This window comes from Thamnophis sirtalis, unplaced genomic scaffold (genome assembly GCF_051295495.1).
Source record: "Thamnophis sirtalis isolate CommonGarterSnake01/CBP01778 unplaced genomic scaffold, rThaSir2_p1.2 scaffold_5, whole genome shotgun sequence".
Taxonomy (NCBI): Eukaryota; Metazoa; Chordata; class Lepidosauria; order Squamata; family Natricidae; genus Thamnophis; species Thamnophis sirtalis.
Genome location: NW_028261385.1, coordinates 111,231,041 through 111,250,527, shown reverse-complemented (window position 1 = coordinate 111,250,527; position 19,487 = coordinate 111,231,041). Strand labels below are relative to the sequence as shown.

General features: G+C 40.5%; 1 protein-coding gene across 1 annotated transcript in view; it reads left to right on the top strand.

The window, feature by feature from the left end:
• The window catches only part of LOC106544568 (alpha-2-macroglobulin-like protein 1), a 102,357-nt gene extending 83,450 nt beyond the window's left edge, over positions 1–18,907 (top strand). Inside the window, exons 30-37 of the mRNA XM_087716570.1 lie at positions 1,891–2,045; positions 4,578–4,793; positions 7,336–7,451; positions 8,560–8,650; positions 14,996–15,064; positions 15,267–15,369; positions 16,909–16,950; positions 18,832–18,907. Of these exons, the coding sequence (XP_087572696.1) occupies positions 1,891–2,045; positions 4,578–4,793; positions 7,336–7,451; positions 8,560–8,650; positions 14,996–15,064; positions 15,267–15,369; positions 16,909–16,950; positions 18,832–18,857 (818 nt within the window). The 3' untranslated portion in view covers positions 18,858–18,907. The remainder of the gene's footprint in view (positions 1–1,890; positions 2,046–4,577; positions 4,794–7,335; positions 7,452–8,559; positions 8,651–14,995; positions 15,065–15,266; positions 15,370–16,908; positions 16,951–18,831) is intronic.
• Positions 18,908–19,487: the final 580 nt, after the last annotated feature.

Genomic DNA, 19,487 nt, shown 5'->3' with positions numbered 1-19,487 from the left:
TTTACAACATATATTTCCTCCCTTAAATTTTATGAATCCTCCCTGTCAGAAGTTTTTTTTTTTTAAAAAAAACCTCATATGCTATAGCTTCCTATTAATGCCCCATTTTGTCCATACTTCTGCAAGTTATGCTCCTAAACTACAACATAGGTTATAACATTGACAGGAAAAGGTAAACATTTCAAGTGTAAAAGGGTGCTTCTGCAGTTGCCTTCAGAATAAAGAGTGATAAGGCACGTTTCGGGATCTACCCAAACCCTCAGGGGCTAGATAAGATCTTGTTTGGTGGAGACAAAAAAATGTTATCGAAGATCTACCAATTTTTGACCTGCCAAGATACCAACGAAGAGATGGACAAAAGCCTTCTAATAGTATGGGAGAGAAACCTAGGTTACGAAATTGAAATGGGCAAATGGTGGGATCTATGGAGTAAGACCATTAAACTTACAACATCTACTGCATTCAAAGAAAACATATACAAGATGGTTTATAGGTGGCACTTCCCCCCAACGAGGTTAGCCAAGATGTTTCCTGGGTTATCTCCAGTGTGTTGGAAATGTGGAAGAAAGGATGGCACATTCTACCATATTTGGTGGTCCTGTACTGAGGCCACGAAATATTGGAAAAGGATTAAAAAATGGTTAAAAGAGATTACCGGGGCAAACATTGAATGGAGACCCGAGAACCTTTTACTAAGCATTAAACCAGAAAACATAAGCAGTTCAATATGGCATTTGAGCCTGCATATAATTGTGGCCGCAAGAATAACCTATGCACAAGTTTGGAAATCCACTACTATACCGTCGGAAGATGCTATAATTAAAAAGATCTACGAATGTGCAGAAATGGACAGAATGACGGGTTGGCTGAGGGACAAAGGAGAAACAGAACATTATCTTAGCTGGAACCTATGGTATATGTGGGCGACAAGGAGAACAGCAGGGACTTAAAATGGGGAAAGTTAACATAGGTACCGTAATAGATCCCTGAACCTTGCAATGAGAAGATGTGGCTTAGAGACCTAACAATGAGGAAGGAAAGAAAAAACTGGGCTGTGAATGACTGTCACCGCGGGGGGGGAGGGGAGGGGGGGTTGTATGTTTAAAACGGCATTTGTATATGTATGTTTTACTTTATATTGTTATGTATGATTTGTCTTGCTTATGTCGTTGTATTTATATCGCTGTATTTTTCTTCCTGTTTTTTAAAGGTAATAATGTTTAATAAAAATTATATTAAAAAAAAAAAGAATAAGAATGTGTCCATTAGGGTGAACTGGTTTGACAGTGTAAGCTTATTAATGTTTGCTAATAACAGTGGGATTACTTTCTCTTTGGCTTCTCGTATTTCAATGCAAGAAATATACGTTTGCTGAGGCAAAGGACTGGTTTAAAAAGCAACAGACATTGGGAACAAATATTGGGAAAAAAGACGTAGAGATTAGGAACTTGGATTACTCAAGGTTGACTACTTGATGGGCCTTTTGCTGTCCTATCATTAAGATGTTATTATTCAATATGGAGTTTATTGGTAATCTCCCCCTTGTTGTTTTCCTAACAGCCTTATAGAGGGCATCATTACAAATCCCATTTTGGCAGTAACATGAAAATTGCTCACAAGTATCCAGAAAGTAAATGATTGAGTAGGAATTTGAATCCAAATTTTATATTCTAATCAGTGACTTTCTATGAATGTGTCAAAGGTGTCAGGGAAAAGAAGGCTTCTGAACCACAAGCTGCTTAGTCCTACCATGATTTTAAAATTTAAAAAAATGCAAATTTACGAGATAAAATAAGAAGCTTATTACAGAAGTTAAAGTTCTCAGTGGGGCTTGTTATTCAATGCATATGGAAGTTTAGCTTCCAAGATTTCTTCCCCTTTGTTTTTTAGAGACATCATTCTCACAGACTGAGATCATTGCCTATTTTCTTTTGGCTTGCTTGGCTAAACCGGAGATATCCACAGATGATATTAAGTATTCTTCCAAGATAGTGCAAATCCTTGTTAAACTACAAAACCCATATGGAGGCTTTTACTCCACACAGGTAACAAGTCAAGTTTTGGGATGGGAACTATTGGAGTAGAGCATATATTGGTGTTAGGATGGCTGATCAATCAAATATGACATTTCTGCCAGTGAATCATTGATATTAAGAACTTTCCCGATGTGTATTTAACCTTTTCCTGCTGTATCTGCATAACTAGCCCTCACCTCATCTCTAGCCACCACAGACAGCCTTAAATTATTCTTAGCCATACCAGGGTATTGTAAAGTATTCCGCCATTATTCCAAGGGCAACCTCAATCTCTGCAAAATCTGTTAAGTTTTTATTACCCACTTTGGAAAGCAGTTGGGTAGGTGCTGTCACCAAGAATAGAGGCAATAGATACAAATGGGGATTAGCAATTAACAATGTATATCATGGTAATATAGCTTTCTGCTAATTCACGAGTGACTAGCACTTTAGTTCAGCAATGTGTGTGGATGGGTGAGGGGTGGGGAGCAATAGCTGTGGTTAAGAGAGGCAGCATTTGTAGCAAAACTCTTCAGGCAACTTTTACAATAGGAAGTTACCTAAGAGAAAGAGATTTAAAAAGAGAATTGTAAATTTATTCAATTTATTTTTTAAAGTAGAAATAATGTTGTGTATTTCTGTAAGTCATACAGCAAGATGATTCTTTTGAAACTGAGCCAAGAGTTCACAGAACATGTCATCGAGGGTTTAGGTGCTCCTGAGGTTATGACGGCAATTGGGACTAGAATGTCCATTGTTAAGTGATGTGGTTGTAAAGTATAATGTCATGTGCCCACATTATTTAGTGATGGCAGTCCTGGTTGCCGTTGTAACCCTAGGACTATGGGTCATTAAGTGAGGACCTCATGTGATCATGACATGGGAAAAGGCAAGGGTCCCAGGCAAACAGATCAGTTAGTGAGAATTATTGGCAGGCAGGGAGTGCAGGTGGGCACTAGGGAGTGCAGACAAATGGGCACTGCAAATGGGCAAAAAAGCAGCAGAAGCAGGAACAACTTGCAATCTGCTCTCTTCCCCATTGACTTTGCTTGTGTGAAACTGGCAAGGAAGGTTGCAAATGACAATTATATGATCATAGGATGCTGCAACCATCATAATTGTGAGCCAGTAGCCAGGTACCCAAATTGAAATCACATGACCACCAACTCCAAGGACCATTGGTAAGTCCAGGCCATCATAACTTTGAATGGTCACTGAGTGAGTAATCATAACTCAAGAACTACCTGTATATCATGTTATAGAAAAAAATGTAGACAGTATTCTGCAGAAAACAAGGTTTGTCACTGAGAAGACAGAGCATAGTCCAGCATCAGATTGCTTCAGGTCAGATATGCTTATGAGAAGTTATGCAAATGTTACATTCATTGGTATATCTGAGCAAGTATTTATTTGATGGGTAAGAAGAATGGAGTGTGTACATTTCCATCAGGTATTAAATCCTTTGGTAAGGCAAGATTATGATAAGTAAAAACATAGAAAAGCAATGAAACACACACAGAGGAAGATTGGATTATAAAATCAACCAAACTTCAAGATGTGGCAAAGCTGACCAGTCTGGTCAGAGAAAAAATAACAAAGATTTTTAAATGTTGAAGGAATGGAGAGGGAATTTGAGAAACTGGATGAAAATTGTCCAAGCAAGAGGGTTCTAGGAATATTTTTTAAGGAGGGAGAGAACCAAGGCCTCCTTAAAAGGTTGTGGTAATGTCCCCTCCTGCAGTGATGAATTTGTCACTGCCTGAACCCGCTTAGCTGTCACCATCCTCAAGACTTTCACAAGCCAGGAGTGAAAAGGTTTTAATTGACAGCTTTAAGGACTCTGTCTATCAGGATCAAACTGTTCCCAGATAAATGGGTAAGACTATTCCCCAGCCATCTCTAAAACACTGCTCTATACTTGGATTCCAACTGGGAATGGACTTGAGTGACTTTGTCCATCAAGTGTTCCACAAATTCCTAAGAAACTCCCATTCCATAAAATGGATTTGCACTTAGGACAATGTTGTTCACTTAGCAATCACATGGTTCACTTAATGACCATGGGGACATGCTTAACAACCATTGTAAAATTGCGTCTGATCCAGTGGTGGGTTTCAAATCCCATTCCAACCGGTACGGTAGGAATGGGCTCCGGCGTCCTCATGGACGCACACAGTGCATGCATCTTAGTGCCTCCGCGATGCTTCAGCTGCTCCGTGGAGCATCGTGCAGGTGCTGTATGCGCCATGCATGTGCACAGAAGTGCAGAAGCCTTAAAACACAGGTAAGGAGCTCAGCCGGGTGGGTGGGCCCTGCGGAGCACCGTACTGGAACAGTATCCGGTGCTCTGGGCTGGCTCCTGTACACCCGTACTGGGGCGTACAGCCTGCAACCCACCATTGGTCTGATCATAGATTTACAACTACAAGAACAACGAACAAAATTCAAATCCCAATCTGCTGAAATCCAAAAACTAAACAATAATATTACAGAGGCATGAAGCCTAATGGTTTCAAATTAGAATGCACTTAAAAATTATAGCAGAGTGTTACTTTCTTCCAGGATACTGTGGTTTCCCTGCAAGGTTTAGCCAGATATGCAGCATTGACATTTGTTGAGATAGAAAATCTAAAGGTGCTGATAAAATCCATCAAAGGCTTCCAGCATGAATTCCATGTGAACAAGCAAAATCGGCTGGTGCTGCAGCAGGCCTCCCTTCCAGAGATCCCTGGTCAGTACAAGGTGGAGCTCTCAGGTCATGGCTGTGTTTATGTGCAGGTAAGCAAATAATAAAAGCTTGTGTGATTTGGTATTTGATCCTCTGGGAGCAGCATGTTAATATGCAGATATCTCAATATCTTAAACTTGAGGAGTAAATGAAAATCACATATGTGATCTTTCTCTATAACCACAAATTTCTGGAGCTAATATCTATTGTAATGCATTGACTGTGCTTATGCTAAATCTCAACATTGGGAGATACAGATCAAGTTAAATTATTAGCAAGAGCAAAAGACAAAAAACAAAAAGACATAATTAATTAGTTACCATATAAATGATTTTAGATTACATATACTTCTCATCCCATGAACATATTTCACCTTTAGAAAATGTCCAGAGTGAAATCTTGATACCTTAAAAGACAATAGGAATACAAGTCAAAATAGGCAAGAAAATGGTAAGATAACACCTAGCTACTCTATACAAGTTCAAATCACCAGGATCAGATGGATTGTATCCCACGTTTTTGAAGAAGCTGGAAGATGTGATCTCAGAACCACTGAACAAACTCTTTCAAAGTTCCTAGAGCACCAGGGAACTGCCAGGCAATTGGCAAAGGGCTATTGAGTTACAATCTTCAAAAAAAGAGAAAAAGTGAATCCATGAAAATATAGGTCAATCAGCCTGACATCAATACTTGGGAAAATCCTGGAAAATAAAATCAAGTAACTGATCTTCGAATATCTACAAACAAGCAATGCTATTATTAGAAGCCAGCATCGGTATATCAAAAACAAATCTTGCCAGACAAACCTTATTGCATTCTTTGACAAAGTGACAAAATTAGTGGATCAGGAAATACTGTGGATATAGCTTACTGAGAGGTCATTGGGGCATTTGATAAAGTGGACCACAGCCTACTTCTTGGTAAGATAAAAAAATGTGGAATAGACAGCATCACCACCAGATGGATTCATAAGTTGGCAGCCCAACTTCACTCAATGTATAGTCCGTAATGGAACTACTTTTACATGGAGGGAAGCATGCAGTGGGATACCCATTGTGCAGTTAGGCTCAGTACTCTTCAACATCTTCATCACTTATTTAGATGAGGAGACAGAAGGGGAACTCATCAAATTTGCACATGGCAAGCAACTGCTGTAAATAGACAACTTTTTAGAAGATAGGCTCAAGATCTAGAAGGATCTTGACAGACTTGAAAATTGGGCCCTAGCCTACAAAATGCAATTCAGCAATGAGAAAAATAGTCTTACATTTAGGTATACACAGGTATAGAATAGGTGATAGGTGGCTCAACAGTAGTAACAGTGAGGTGGATCTAGTTGTCCTAGTGGTCAGAGTAAGGTCCTACACATAGGCAAGAAAACACAAATGCACATAGAATAGATTGTACCATGCTCAACAGCAGGATCTAAGTGTCCTAATAGGCCACCACTTAAATATGAGCCAAGAGTGTGTGGTACCTGTTAAAAAGCCCTAATTCAGTCCTATGTTGCATCAACATAGGGGGAGTAAGAGCCGAGGTGGCGCAGTGGGTAGGGTGCAGTACTGCAGGCCACTTCAGCTGACTGTTATCTGCAGTTCAGCAGTTCTAATCTCACCGGCTCAAGTTTGACTCAGCCTTCCATCCTTCCGAGGTGGGTGAAATGAGGACCCAGACTATGGGGGCGATATGCTGACTCTGTAAACCACTTAGAGAGGGCTGAAAGCCCTATGAAGCGGTATATGAGTCTAACTGCTATTGCTAACTGCTATTGCTATTGCTAGTTTCAAGCTTACAAGAAGTGATAATACCATTTTATACTGCACCAATGAGACCACACTTAGACTATTACATCATTGTTGGTCATGATACAATGTTGAGACCCTAGAAAGAGTGCAGAGAAGAGCAACAAAGATGATATAAGAAGTCTGGATGCTAAATCATATGATGAATGATTGTGGGAACAAGGTATGTCTAATCTAACAATGAGAATGACTAGAGGTGATATGATAGCAGTCTTCCAGTACTTGAGGGGCTGTCACAGGGAAAAGTGAATCAACCTATTCTCCAAAGTACCTGAGGGCAGGACAAGAAGTAATCGGCAGAAGATTATCAAATAAAGATCCAAACTAGAACTAAGGGGAAATTTCCTGTCAATCCGAATTTACCTGCAGAAGTTGTGGGTGCTCCATCATTAGAGGTTTTCAAGAACAGATTGGATAGTCATTTGTCCAAAATAGGAAAGGGTCTCCTGCTTGAGTAGGGGGTTGAACTGGAAGATCTCCAAGGTCCATTCCAATTCCACTATTCTATATGTATACAATCCCCATAAAATATATGTGAATTGTGTAAAACCTGTATATCTTTTTCTATAAACTACATAAATTATGTAAATTATTTCCAATTTATGTATATTATTGTAAATTTTGATTTGACTCCTTCCTCTCAATTGGCTTTTAATATTGAGGTTTTATGTAATTTTCTTTGAGAACAGCAAGATTAGTAAATGCTACTTTATTCATACATTGATTGTATTCAGCATTGTCCCACATTACAACACAAATTTGAATATAGCAACTATTTTTTTCCAATTAGACTGTCCTTCGATATAACCAACCACCGCAGAAGACAAATAGTTTTACTTTGAATGTGGAAATATTCCCAAATGTGTGCAATTCCTGGAAGCATTTTGTCATCCTGCTAAATTTGAGGTATGGTGGATTCCTAGTTTAGAACACTCTCATTAGCAAGTCCATCCCCTATCTAATGAGAATTGTTTGCTTTTCCTGCAAAAATGTTTATTTATTATTGCAAACCACTGGGAATCCTTGATAGATTCAGTGGTGAATGAATGAACAAATTTCTGCCTCCAGTCAATAATTATTTTCTCCAGAAGAAAATTTCCTTTTATTTACCATCATATAATTCATCCATTCAGATAAACAACCAATTAAGTGGCCACCACTTTGAATTATGGCACAGAGCTGAATATCGTATTCATTCTCATTCAGAAGCCCCCCCTCTTCATGTTTGTCAGGCCAACAAGACATATAGCTAGGTGCCACAATAACCATTCTGCCTTAGTTGCTCATTTTCCTTCAGGTACTCCAAAAGACTATGTAATGCTCAGGGAGAACTTTGTATTTGGGCTAATCTAAGATAGTGAATAGACGAAGCAAAGCAGAGGGGCTAACTCCTTAAAAACAGAATGTCAGCATTCCAAATATCATCCAGAATTAAATCAGAGTTCAAGACATAACTTTAATCAAAGTTCCAATTTAATAAGACAGACATATTGGCACATCTGTGGAAAACCGAATCTCAAGGCTTCCAGGGTTTCCACACAGTTGAAAGTTCATGAACTTGTCCCCACACCCACAAGTCCATCACATGGTCCAATCTTCCTCTGCCACATTGGCATTTCCATCCATCTAGTTCCGGTCAGATGCAGAGGTGCAGAGACCTTGATCTTGATTTCTAGAAAGGAATTTTTTATTTTGAAAACAAACACATTCTACTCCTACCACCTTCCAATTTCCCACTAATGAAACAGCATAGTAAAGAAAGAGACAGAGTATGTGGCAGGCCAAAGATCCTAAAAGGAATATGATTGCAGGCGTGACACAGAAATTGCTTCAAACTTCATAAGCTGAGGCTACTAATCATGTTTACTCTTGTCATTGACTTTGGCTCAGAGAATTATCATTGGGAAAAAAGTGAGTGTTTCTTGAACCTGGAGAAAATCATCTTCTTTTCTCATCTGGATTAATCTTTCCCAGAATTTTCATTTCTGTTTTGATTGAGAATTCCTTTGTTTAGCTACATAGGTCAAAGAGAGACAAGTAATATGGCTCTAATAGAAGTGAACATGGTATCAGGATTCATTCCTCTGAAGAAATCTGTGATGAAGGTAAGAAAATCTTAACTCCCATCTTCTGCTGTTCCTCAGATATATTAAGAAATATTTCTAACATTTGCAGTAAAAATTATCCTTATGAATTATATATGCTTGTTATTATGGAATTCAGTAAACTGCTGTTATTGCCAGTTTTCAAAATCTTGTTGGCTTGCCCTGATGATATGAGAACAATTACAAGACATTATCACCACTTCTAAGGAGGAACTAATGGTACTATGGATAGTCTTAATTTAACAACATTAATTGAGATCACAAACTCTATTGTTAAGCATTGTGATCATAAGTCAGAAAACAACATAACCACACTGCTAACCAGCAATTCCAGCAATCATAGTTACCATCATTAAAAAAGGGTCATGCAGGACATTGAGTGAGAATCTCGTGTGATTGTGACTAGTGATGGGATTCAAATAATTTAACAAAAGCTTCTCTGATCTTTTCCTCTTTCTTCTCCCTGCTCCTCCTCCTTCCCTCTTGCCAGCCGCTTCATTTCCATTTCTCCATTGCAGTACAACTGTCATGCCATGGAGCTTGCCCCACCCACCACTGCCCAGATGCCCTCACTTCCCCCAAGCATTTCCTTGCTAACCTGATTTTCAGCTCCATCATGTTTCTCCATCATGTTTCTCGCCTTCATGTGCAGGGGAACAAAAGTTTGTGGGACTAAAAAAAAAATCAATTCCAACCTTTGTTAGATTTTTTTTCACAAGAAGTTGGAATTGATTGATTGAACTTTTTTTTAGTCCCACAAACTTTTGTTTCTCTGTACTCGCAAGCGAGAAACGCAATGGAGAAATGTGATGGAGCTGGAAATCAGGTAGGCAAAAGAAATGCTTGGGGAAAGCAAATTGCCCAGGCCCAACGGAGGGAAGACCAGCATCACCTGGCACTTAAACACAGCAGCATTCCAGCTCTGGCCAGAAGGGGCAGCTAGCATAGGTGCTGCAGGCAGGATGCCCACTGGCTTCAGCTCCCTGATCCTCTGGCATTCTGCTGGCACTTTGACCCTGGGCTGCCGCCTTATACACAGCCCCCTCCCACCTGCTGTAAAGTAAGATAGCCCTTGAAAATAAGACCTAATGGGTCTTTTCAAAGGACCGGGTCTTATTTTTGGGGAAACACAGCAGTTTTCACCTGAGTGATGTGATCTCATCTCCATTTCATATGTTTGTCTAAAACATAGGAAGAACAGTTATAGCAATTGGGTATGTCTACTTTAATGAACAGAAGGACCGGGGGTGACACAATAGCAGTCTCCCAGTATTTGAAGAGCTGTCACAGAAAAGAGGAGGCCAACCTATTCTCCAAAGCACCAGAGGTCAGGACAAGAAACAATGGACAAAAACTACACAAGGAGAGAAGCAACCTGGAATTACAGAGAAACTTCCTAACAGTGAGGACAATTGACCATTGGAACCAGCTTGCCTCCAGAAGTTGTGGGTGCTCCATCACTGGAGGCTTTCAAGAAAAGACTGGACAGCCACTTGTCTTGAATGGTAGAGGGCCTCCTGGTGGTCCCTTCTAGCTCTATTCTGATTCTATTCCTCTTTTCTAACAGGCAATGATACTCCTGTGTCTTTTCCTTGCTTTCCTTCAACCAAGACTGTGATGGAGTTTGTTATATGGATTTATTTTGCCGACTGTTTATTTCTTGAGCTGAGCCCATGGTAGCACTGTTTATGGGATTGAAAAACAAACTATGTCCCCCTCCCCAAGCAGAAAACATGGCATCTTCTCTACAGCATTTAGAATCATAGGATCCTAGGGGTAGAAGGGACCTCAGAGGTCTTCTAGTCCAACCATCTGCTCAAGTATGAGACACTACACCATTCCAGACAAGTAGCTGTCCAATCTTTTCTTAAAAACCTCGAGTAATGAAGCATCACAACTTCAAGAGGCAAGCCGTTCCACTGGCTAATTGTCCTCACTGTTGGAAGTTTCTCTTCAGTTCTAGGTTGCCTCTCTTCTAGATTAGTTTCCAGCATCTATCTATCTATCTATCTATCTATCTATCTATCTATCTATCTATCTATCTATCTATCTATCTATCTATCTATCTTTCTTTCTTTCTTTCTTTCTTTCTTTCTTTCTTTCTTTCCTTCCTTCCTTCCTTCCTTCCTTCCTATATCTATAGTCTGTCTGTCTATCTGTCTGTCTGTCTGTCTGTCTGTCTGTCTATCTATCTATCTATCTATCTATCTATCTATCTATCTATCTATCTATCTATCATCTTCCCTTCCCTCCTTTCTTCTTTTTCTTCCTTTTTCTTCCTTTTTTTCTTGCCTCTAACTTTTCTTTCTTTTTCTTTGTCCCTTCCTTCCTTCCTTCCTTCCTTCCTTCCTTCCTTCCTTCCTTCTTTATTTCTTTCTTTCCTTTCTTTCTTCCTTCCTCCCATCCCACCCTCCCTCTGTATATCTCTATCCATCTATATCTATATGCATCTATATGAGGTATCAGGGGGAGCCCAGCAGAGTCGATGGATGCTGCCCTAGCTTTTCCCACTTTCTTCTCCCTGCTCCTCCTCCTTCCCTCATGCTGGCTGCTCCATTTCCATTTCTCCATTGCAGCGTAGCAGCCATGATGTGGAGCTTGCACACCCACCACTGCCCAGATGCCTTTGCTTCAGTGGTGGGTTTCAAAATTTTTTAGAACCTCTTCTGTAGGTGTGGCCTGCTTTGTGGGAGTGGCTTGATGGCCATGTGACTGGGTGGGAGTGGCTTTCCAGCCATGTGACTGGATGGGTGGGCGAACTTGTAAAATGTGGTGAAACTCACTTAACAATGCTCTTGCTTAGCAATCAAAATGTTGGCTCAGAAACTCTGGCATTTGAAGCATGCAAGTCTTAAAGCTGTCAAATTACAAGACCTTCCACTCCTAACACTTTAGAAAAAAAACCCAGGGGTGTTTAAACTTGACAGCTTTAAGACTTGTGGACTTCAACTCCCAGAATTACTCCTCTGGCCCTTCATCTTGATGATGTGCGGACAGGCAGGGGGAGGAAGCTGGAACCGGTTCTAAACGGCATTGTAGATTTGTGGAACCTCTTCTATAGAAGAGGTTAGAACTGGCAGGAACCCACCCCTGCTTCGCTTCTTCCAAGCATTTTCTTGCTAACCTGATTTCCAGCTCCATCGCATTTCTCTCCATTGTGTGCAGGGGAACAAAGGTTTGTGGGACTAAAAAAAATCAATCAGTTATAACTTCATGAGATTTTTTTTGTAAAAAGTTGGAATTGATTTATTAAACTTTTGTTTTAGTCCCACAAACATTTCTTTCCTTGCGCACAATGGTGAGAAACAGGACAGAGAAACACAACAGATCTGGAAATCACATTAGCAAGCAAATGCTTGTGGGGAGCAAAGACAGCTGGGGATGGTGGGTGAGGCAAGCTCCATCGCATGGCCGCTGCAGTGCAATGGAGAAATGGAAATGGAGCAGCCAGCATGAGGGAAGGGGTAGGAGCAGGGAGAAGAAAGAGGGAAAGATCAGAGAACCGGTTGTTAAATTATTTGAATTGCACCACTGCTCCATTTCCCTCCACTTCCCTTCCAACCAAAGCTGGCCAGCCTCACTGCAGCAGCGGAGAAAAGGCCGAGGCACATGTGGCAGCCAGGAAGATAGAAATGGAACTGCATAACTTGTGTAAGGCTGAGAATTTTTGTGGTGGACTAAAAACTTATTAAGCTGCCTTAAAGCAGTTCAGTCCATTTTTCCCCATTTCCCTGCTGCTCTCCCACTTTCTCCACTTCTCTCTCTGCGCCGAACTATCTCCTCCAGAACTATCTCCTCCGGTGGGTGAAGTCAAGGGAGACTCTGCCCAGAGAGACCGATGATGTGGCAAAAGGGAAAATTATCATTGGTTGTTCCACATTCCTGGCTACTCCCAATTCTGAATTTTAAGGAAAACACTTCCTCTCCCTAATCTAGAATCCCCAATTCCACCTCTGAAGCTGGGAGCATCTGCCTCTTTCTCTTCTCTCTTTGAGGACACTTATGGGGCAGCATCCATGGGCTCTGCTCAGCTCTCCCTAATGCCTCAGGTTTGACGTGATCGCCCACTCTGTCTCTTTCGGGGTACCCCTTCAGTGGTGGATTCCTATCAGTTCAGCCCGGTTTGGCCAAACCAGTAGTGGTTTAGCAGCCTGCCATGCCCCCGAACCAATTCCCTGGTGAGGGCCATTGGCACTGCCATCTTGTTTTTCAGTTCTGCACATGCACAGAACAATTTTAATTGTTCACACGCAAAGCATGCACACAAGTGAACCAACAGTAGTACCATCCAAAATCCATCCCTGCACCCCTTCTATGCCTGGACTCTCTTGCTGGGAATGTGTGTGTGCGAGGGGGGGAGGGTGAAAGACCAAGGCTGAGGTAAGGGAGTGATTTGCTCCTTTGACGAATTGGTGTCTTCACTCCCCCAGAATGGAAGGAGAAGAGGGGGGGGCATGGGGTCGTTGGCACATTTACTCCATGTCTCTCAAACTTGTGGAGGATGGCATGGTAGTTCCCAGCCTGTGTGGTGGACTGTGGCATCAACTGAGCCTAGAGATGGACACAGAGAAAGGGGGGGATGGATGGGCAACTGGGCTGACACTTGGCTTTCAGTGCTGGAGAGGACAGAGAAGGGAAGGGCTGAACTGCCGCTGCCTTTCATTGCAGCACGTGGAGCAAGATAGGGCTCTTCTCCCCCTCTTGTTGGGCATGGCAGGGCTTCCTGCCCCTCACTTAGCCATTTCCCCCCTTTATTGAATGCAATTTGGGTGTGGCAGATGGGGAGAGTTGGGGAAGGGGAGGAAGGCTATTCAGCCAGTTCACTGAAGTGCAGAAAAATTAGGCTACCAGTTCTCCTGAACTGGTGTGAACTGGCTGAATCCCACCACTGATTGTGACTTCTGAATTCCTGCTGGCTTCCCCATTGATTTTGCTTGTGGGAAGTCAGCAGGAAATATTGCAACACATGATCACATGATGCTGTGACTACTGTAAATATCAGTTCCAGTTATAACTGCCTCTTTTTAGTGCCATCATAAATTTGAACAGTTGCTGAACAAGTGGTCATTACAAGGACCACCTATATTAGGATTTGTAACTGTTTAAAATGCTGTGGGATGCAGAGATGCTCATCAGATCAGAAGTTCATTTATTTTATTTATAAATCAAATTTATATGACCGCTCACCCAATTTTCAAAGTTGCAAATTTCATGTATTGTGGCTATAGTGTTTAAACCAAAAACAGTATCAAATACTCTAAAAAGCTTCCAATGGCAATTACCGTGTTTCTTGGTCTATAAGATGCATTTCCTCTCCCCCAAAGAAAGTAGGTGGAAATGTCTGTGTGTCTTATAGAATGAATGTTGCCAAAGCTCCACCCACCCACCAACTTCCACCCTTCAGCCTCTGCATCCCAACAATTTGCCTCCTTGCAGCAAACAGAAAACAGCCTGGTCAACTTCAGCACAGCCTGATATAGCACAAGCAGTTGGATAGGCCTCTCAGAATACTGCCAATCAGCTGTTCCAGGCTGTGGGTATCACTGCTACCCATCACCGCCATGACCGATCGCTACCTCCACATGCCCCATTTTTTGGCTTCCACTCAACTAATTTTTGGCCCGTTCCAGGTGGTGAAGATCGCCGCTACTGCCTATCACTGCCACTGCCTATCACCACCAAAAAGTCCCTGGAATGGGCCAAAAATAAGATGCACGGAGGCTGAAAATGGGGGGTGTGAAGGCTGAAATTGGAGTGTGCAAATGCGGCAATAGGCAGTGGCAGTGGCGTTGGGTGGCAGCGATCCCCTAGCCTGGAACAGCTGATCAGTTGTATTCCGGGAGGCCAATGCAATCACCAATCAGCTACTTGTGCTAAATCAAGGCTGTGCTGAATCTGACTAGGCTGTTTGCTGCATGGAGGCAAGTTGCTGGGAGGCAGAGGCAGATTTTTTCTCGTTTTCCTCCCCAAAAGCTAGGTGCATCTTTTAATCTGGAGCATTTTACAGTGCAAAAAAATATGGTACTACTCATAACATCTCACAGGCCCTTGAATACCTATTCTTGACATTCCAGCATTTTTAAAAAGGCAGCCCAATTGGTGACAAAGAAGATTCAAATCTAGCTAACTAGAAAGAGAAGCAAGACCTATGAGGAATTGGAGTGTAATGCAATCCACAGGCTGTGGACTGGCCATCCTCATTAATATAAAGATCATGTAACCTACATGTCACATATAATTTCACTTCATGTTTTGCATAGGTTTACATGTAGTGCATTAGTTCATGGCTCATATGATCAGTCATACTATTGCCTGATTATGCTTTACTGTTCTATATTCTAATAGCTGGAAGGCGAAGGCCATGTAAAGAAAGTTGAACTTGATCTAGACAAAATCACTATTTACCTCGATCAGGTAAGATCTCTTAATATCCTTGTCAATTTGATATGAAGCTAGGTTTAAAGGGGGTAAAGGTGATGTGGAAATTCAGTCCAGATGACAATTCATCTTCAGGGAAGATGAAAATGTGGAATTAATATTAATATTAAGACCACTTTCTGGGGACAAAAGACTGGACTGCAGAACAAAACTTTTCTCTACCTTTGTCTTTCTTCAGCTTGATAATACAGTTCAAAACTACAGTTTTGAAGTGATACAAGAACATGAAATAACAGATCTTAAGCCTGCAATAATTAAAGTTTATGATTATTACCATCCAGGTAAGCATGTCCCTAGTTGCTCCCCATTCTCCTCTTTTTTTTAGTCCAAAGAACCATGCCAGGGTTCTTCACCATCCTTTCTATGCATTTCAATCTTGTTTCCATCCAATACTGAGCTGAGGGCCAAAATTAGCAGCTGGCATCCTTAATTCTGGGCTGAATTAGTGCTATTCACCAGTCATTCAATTGGTTAAAAACTATGTTGGCAGAAAAATTGCTGTTCATACTGGTGATTTCTATCCTGCCATAGGTATTGTTCTTATTTATAACGTACCTGATATACAAAAGACAGGGATTCTTTCACTAAAAATCACTAGTTGGTAGAAGAACATCCTTCAGTTACTCTACTTAACATGAAATAAAGCTGGAAAATGGGCAAGGTAGCACGATTAGAGCCGAGGTGGCGCAGTGGTTAAATGCATGCTACTTCAGCTGACTGCAGTTCTGCAGTTCGGCTGTTCAAATCTCACCGGCTCAAGGTTGACTCAGCCTTCCATCCTTCCGAGGTGGGTAAAATGAGGACCCAGATTGTTGTTGGGGGCAATTTGCTGACTCTGTAAACCGCTTAGAGAGGGCTGAAAGCCCTATGAAGCGGTATATAAGTCTAACTGCTATTGCTATTGCTGTTCAGTTGAAAATAAAAGTCAACCACTAATATTGAAAAATGTGTGTGCCTCGCATGGGTAAGCAGATCCCATTCAAGCCCATATTTTTCATTATACCTATGATGGTTTTTCTACCAATGCATGATACTCACATATTCTATGGATATTAAGATACAAAGATGATGATAATACTGCATGATATATTCATTCTAATATTCCTAAATTCCCTATTAGATCATGTCATGTTACTATGTTTGTATACAGAAATCTGCTTAATCATTACTTTTGAAAAGGAAAAAATAACATTTTTTTCCACAATGATCATCTGAGTCAGGGGTGTCAAACACAAGGGCCACAGCCCAGATGTGGTCAGATATGGCCCATGGGGCTGTCCTGGAAAATGTAAGGAGTAGGCCCACATCTCTTTGGCTCAATCTATCCGTGTCAGTTTGGCCTGGTCTACCCAATGCAAAGTGGAAACATCGGGCCAGCGTGGCTTCGGCCTGGTCTACCCAGTGCGAAGATGAAACATGCCAGCAGTTTGGGGAATGGAGTCAAGCTGGCCATACTTACCCAGACGCCCACATCTGCCAGCCCCTGGCAGACGCCCACATCACAGCCCTGATGTGGCCCTCAATGAAATTGGGTTTGACACCCCTGATCTGAGTGAAGGTTCCTGTTACTCTCCACTATACTATAACAGGTACTGGTCTTGGGGACTGGCTGATTAAAACAGCAGTTTCCTCTCAAGTTGAATTAACTTTTGCACCATGTAATATGAGAGGGAGTGTTTTTTGCTTTTAGAAAAAAAAGATGTTCTTGTAAACGATATGGTTTATTTAAAATTTACTTCTCGTGTGCTTTTTTGGGGGGTGCTTTTTTCGTTTGAGAAATGATATAAACACCTTACTCTCTATCCTTTTTTATTATTCAGATGACAATACTGTTGTTGAATATAATGCTCCTTGCAGTGAAGGTAAAGATGATGTTGTAATGCTTTTACACATTTTTGTCTATTATTAATTTCCTAATTGACTTCTTTCCCAGATTATGGTCCAGTTCACAGTCTGTTGTGGAAAAAAATATTTTATGGTGAAAAAATGTAATTGTGTAATTCTTGCTGTGACTGCACTCCTTTGACAAAAGGTTTAGAGAGATCAAACTGAAAAATAGCCATTTTGTAATTCCAGCCATATACTTTGGATAATAACATTATCCATAATATTGTTTTATACATAATATTGTATAAGTATACAAATATTGTTTTAAATATTACATAATTAATTTCCTGCAGTTCTCTAGTTGTTATTGTTATTCCTTTTTAAAGCTTGTATTTATAATTACAGGTAGTCCACAACTTACAACAATTCATTTAGTGACCATTCAAATTTACAATAGCATTGAAAAAAGGGACTTAAGACCACTTTTCACACTTACGGCCATTACAGCATTCCCATGGTCATGTCATCAAAATTCAGACACTTGGTAACCAACTCATATTTATGATGGTTGCAATGTCCCAGGTCATATGATCCCCTTTTGCGATCTTCTGACAATCAAAGTCAAAGGGGAAGCCAGATTCATTAACAACTGTGTTACTAACTTAACAACAACAGTGATTCACTTAACAACATGGTACATACTTCTGATTCAGGGCAGGGAAGGATAGCTCCGGGCTGCAGATTGTCAAGTTGTTTGTCTCAAGGGCAGAAACCTGGTGAAAATAAATAAATTCCTTGCCGAGTTTATACCTATACTTAAACTCTGGCCATTGTGATAGCCTAGAGGTTTTTTTTAAGACTGTGCAAAGATTGAAAGATTCCCCTGATTCTTTACTCATGTCATCCATGCCATGAAAGCAAACAGCAAAAAGAAAAGAAAAGAAAAGAAAAGAAAAGAAAAGAAAAGAAAATGCCATAGTTTTACTATTATTCCTTTCACTGGCAAATCAGAAATCTGGCATTTCTGTCTACTCTATGTGGTTTACTAAATAAAAATGCACTGGTAAAAAAAAAACATAGCCTTTCACTGGTCCATCAGTGAATCTATTAAAATAAGGAAGTCCAGCAGATCCCCAGACCAGCACCCCTGGATGAAAAGTTCATGAGGGCAGGAACGAGTGACCAAAGGGATGGGGGCACTCCTGCTGCAGTACACCAAACATTTAGAATGGAGGCCTTTGCCTAAAATGAAATGAAGTACAGCAAGACAACTTTGCAGCACTGTCTGAACAGTGAACCAAACCCATATAAATCAGAAAGACTATTGTCTTCCCAGTGCAGATAGATACATATGCTAGCACACACTGGTTGTGTGGATCAGCCTTAAGAGAAAAAGTAAGCGAGTGAAAGAAAATTGTAGTTAGTACAATTAATGCTGGAATATTTAAAAAGACAGCAAAGAAAATATCTCAACAATGGTAATTTTAAGAGACCATAAAAGAAAGGTAGTTATTTTTATTCCATTAATTGGTTGCTTTGTTATTTTAGCCAATTACTATTTAATCCATGTAACATTCTTCATACTGTGATTATTTTATTGTTGAGATGGTAATCCCGAGAATCTCTTGATTTGGGTGAGTTAAAATATTGAAACATACAGAATAGAAAAAAATGGAGGAAAGCAATTTGCTTTTTAACAAAACGGCAGGTTCACTCTGATCATAAATGAAAGAAGGAATAAAATTGAGGATAAACACACTAAAAAGGAGTAAAACTCTCAATTCCTGACTTACAATAGGAAAGTGTTGATTTTGTAAGTGCTAGGAACCATCTTTCTGAAAATAGTCCTTGTCTCCCTCCCCCCAAAGAAAATTATGGAATATTATGTAATCTTAAATTTCTGTTTCTTTTTACAGAAAAATACAAAAAAGACATCCACTGAATCCTTTATTTTCATATTTGAAGTATAAACATTAAAATTTCTGAAACTGATTGTTCTTGTCTTGTTTCATTTTGATGGGGATGTAAATGAAGATTAAATCATCCAGGCCAAAAGTATCTAGCAAGATTAAATAAATGGTCCCCAACTGCACAGATGCTACCATTGCCGCAAGCCCCACATGGGTGCTATTGTCACCATCCCTTTACATCATGTATACTTGCTCGCAGCCCTGTTTGCACATGCACATGCACGTGTAAAGGCCCCAGCCACTCCCTTCCCCCAGGCCACCAACCATGGAAGGTTGGGAAATTCTGGTTAAATCATGGCAACTGGACTAAAGTTTATTAAAACTGAGCATTTTATTACTCATCCAAGTAACTTCTTCATTCACATGTTGTTTTTCAGTTTGGGGAGAAAACCCGTGCAGTCTGTATGGCAAGAATTAGTTCATTCCAATGACTCTCTGCCTACCCACAATTTTCATTTTGACATTACTTGGATGAGTAACAAAACATCTCCGTTTAATAAACTTTGGTCCAGTTGCCATTATGTAACCTTTTTAGATACATTCTAATGGGGATTGTGATTTCATCATAAGACTGCAGGGCTGGAAAGCAGAAGGTCTATTTT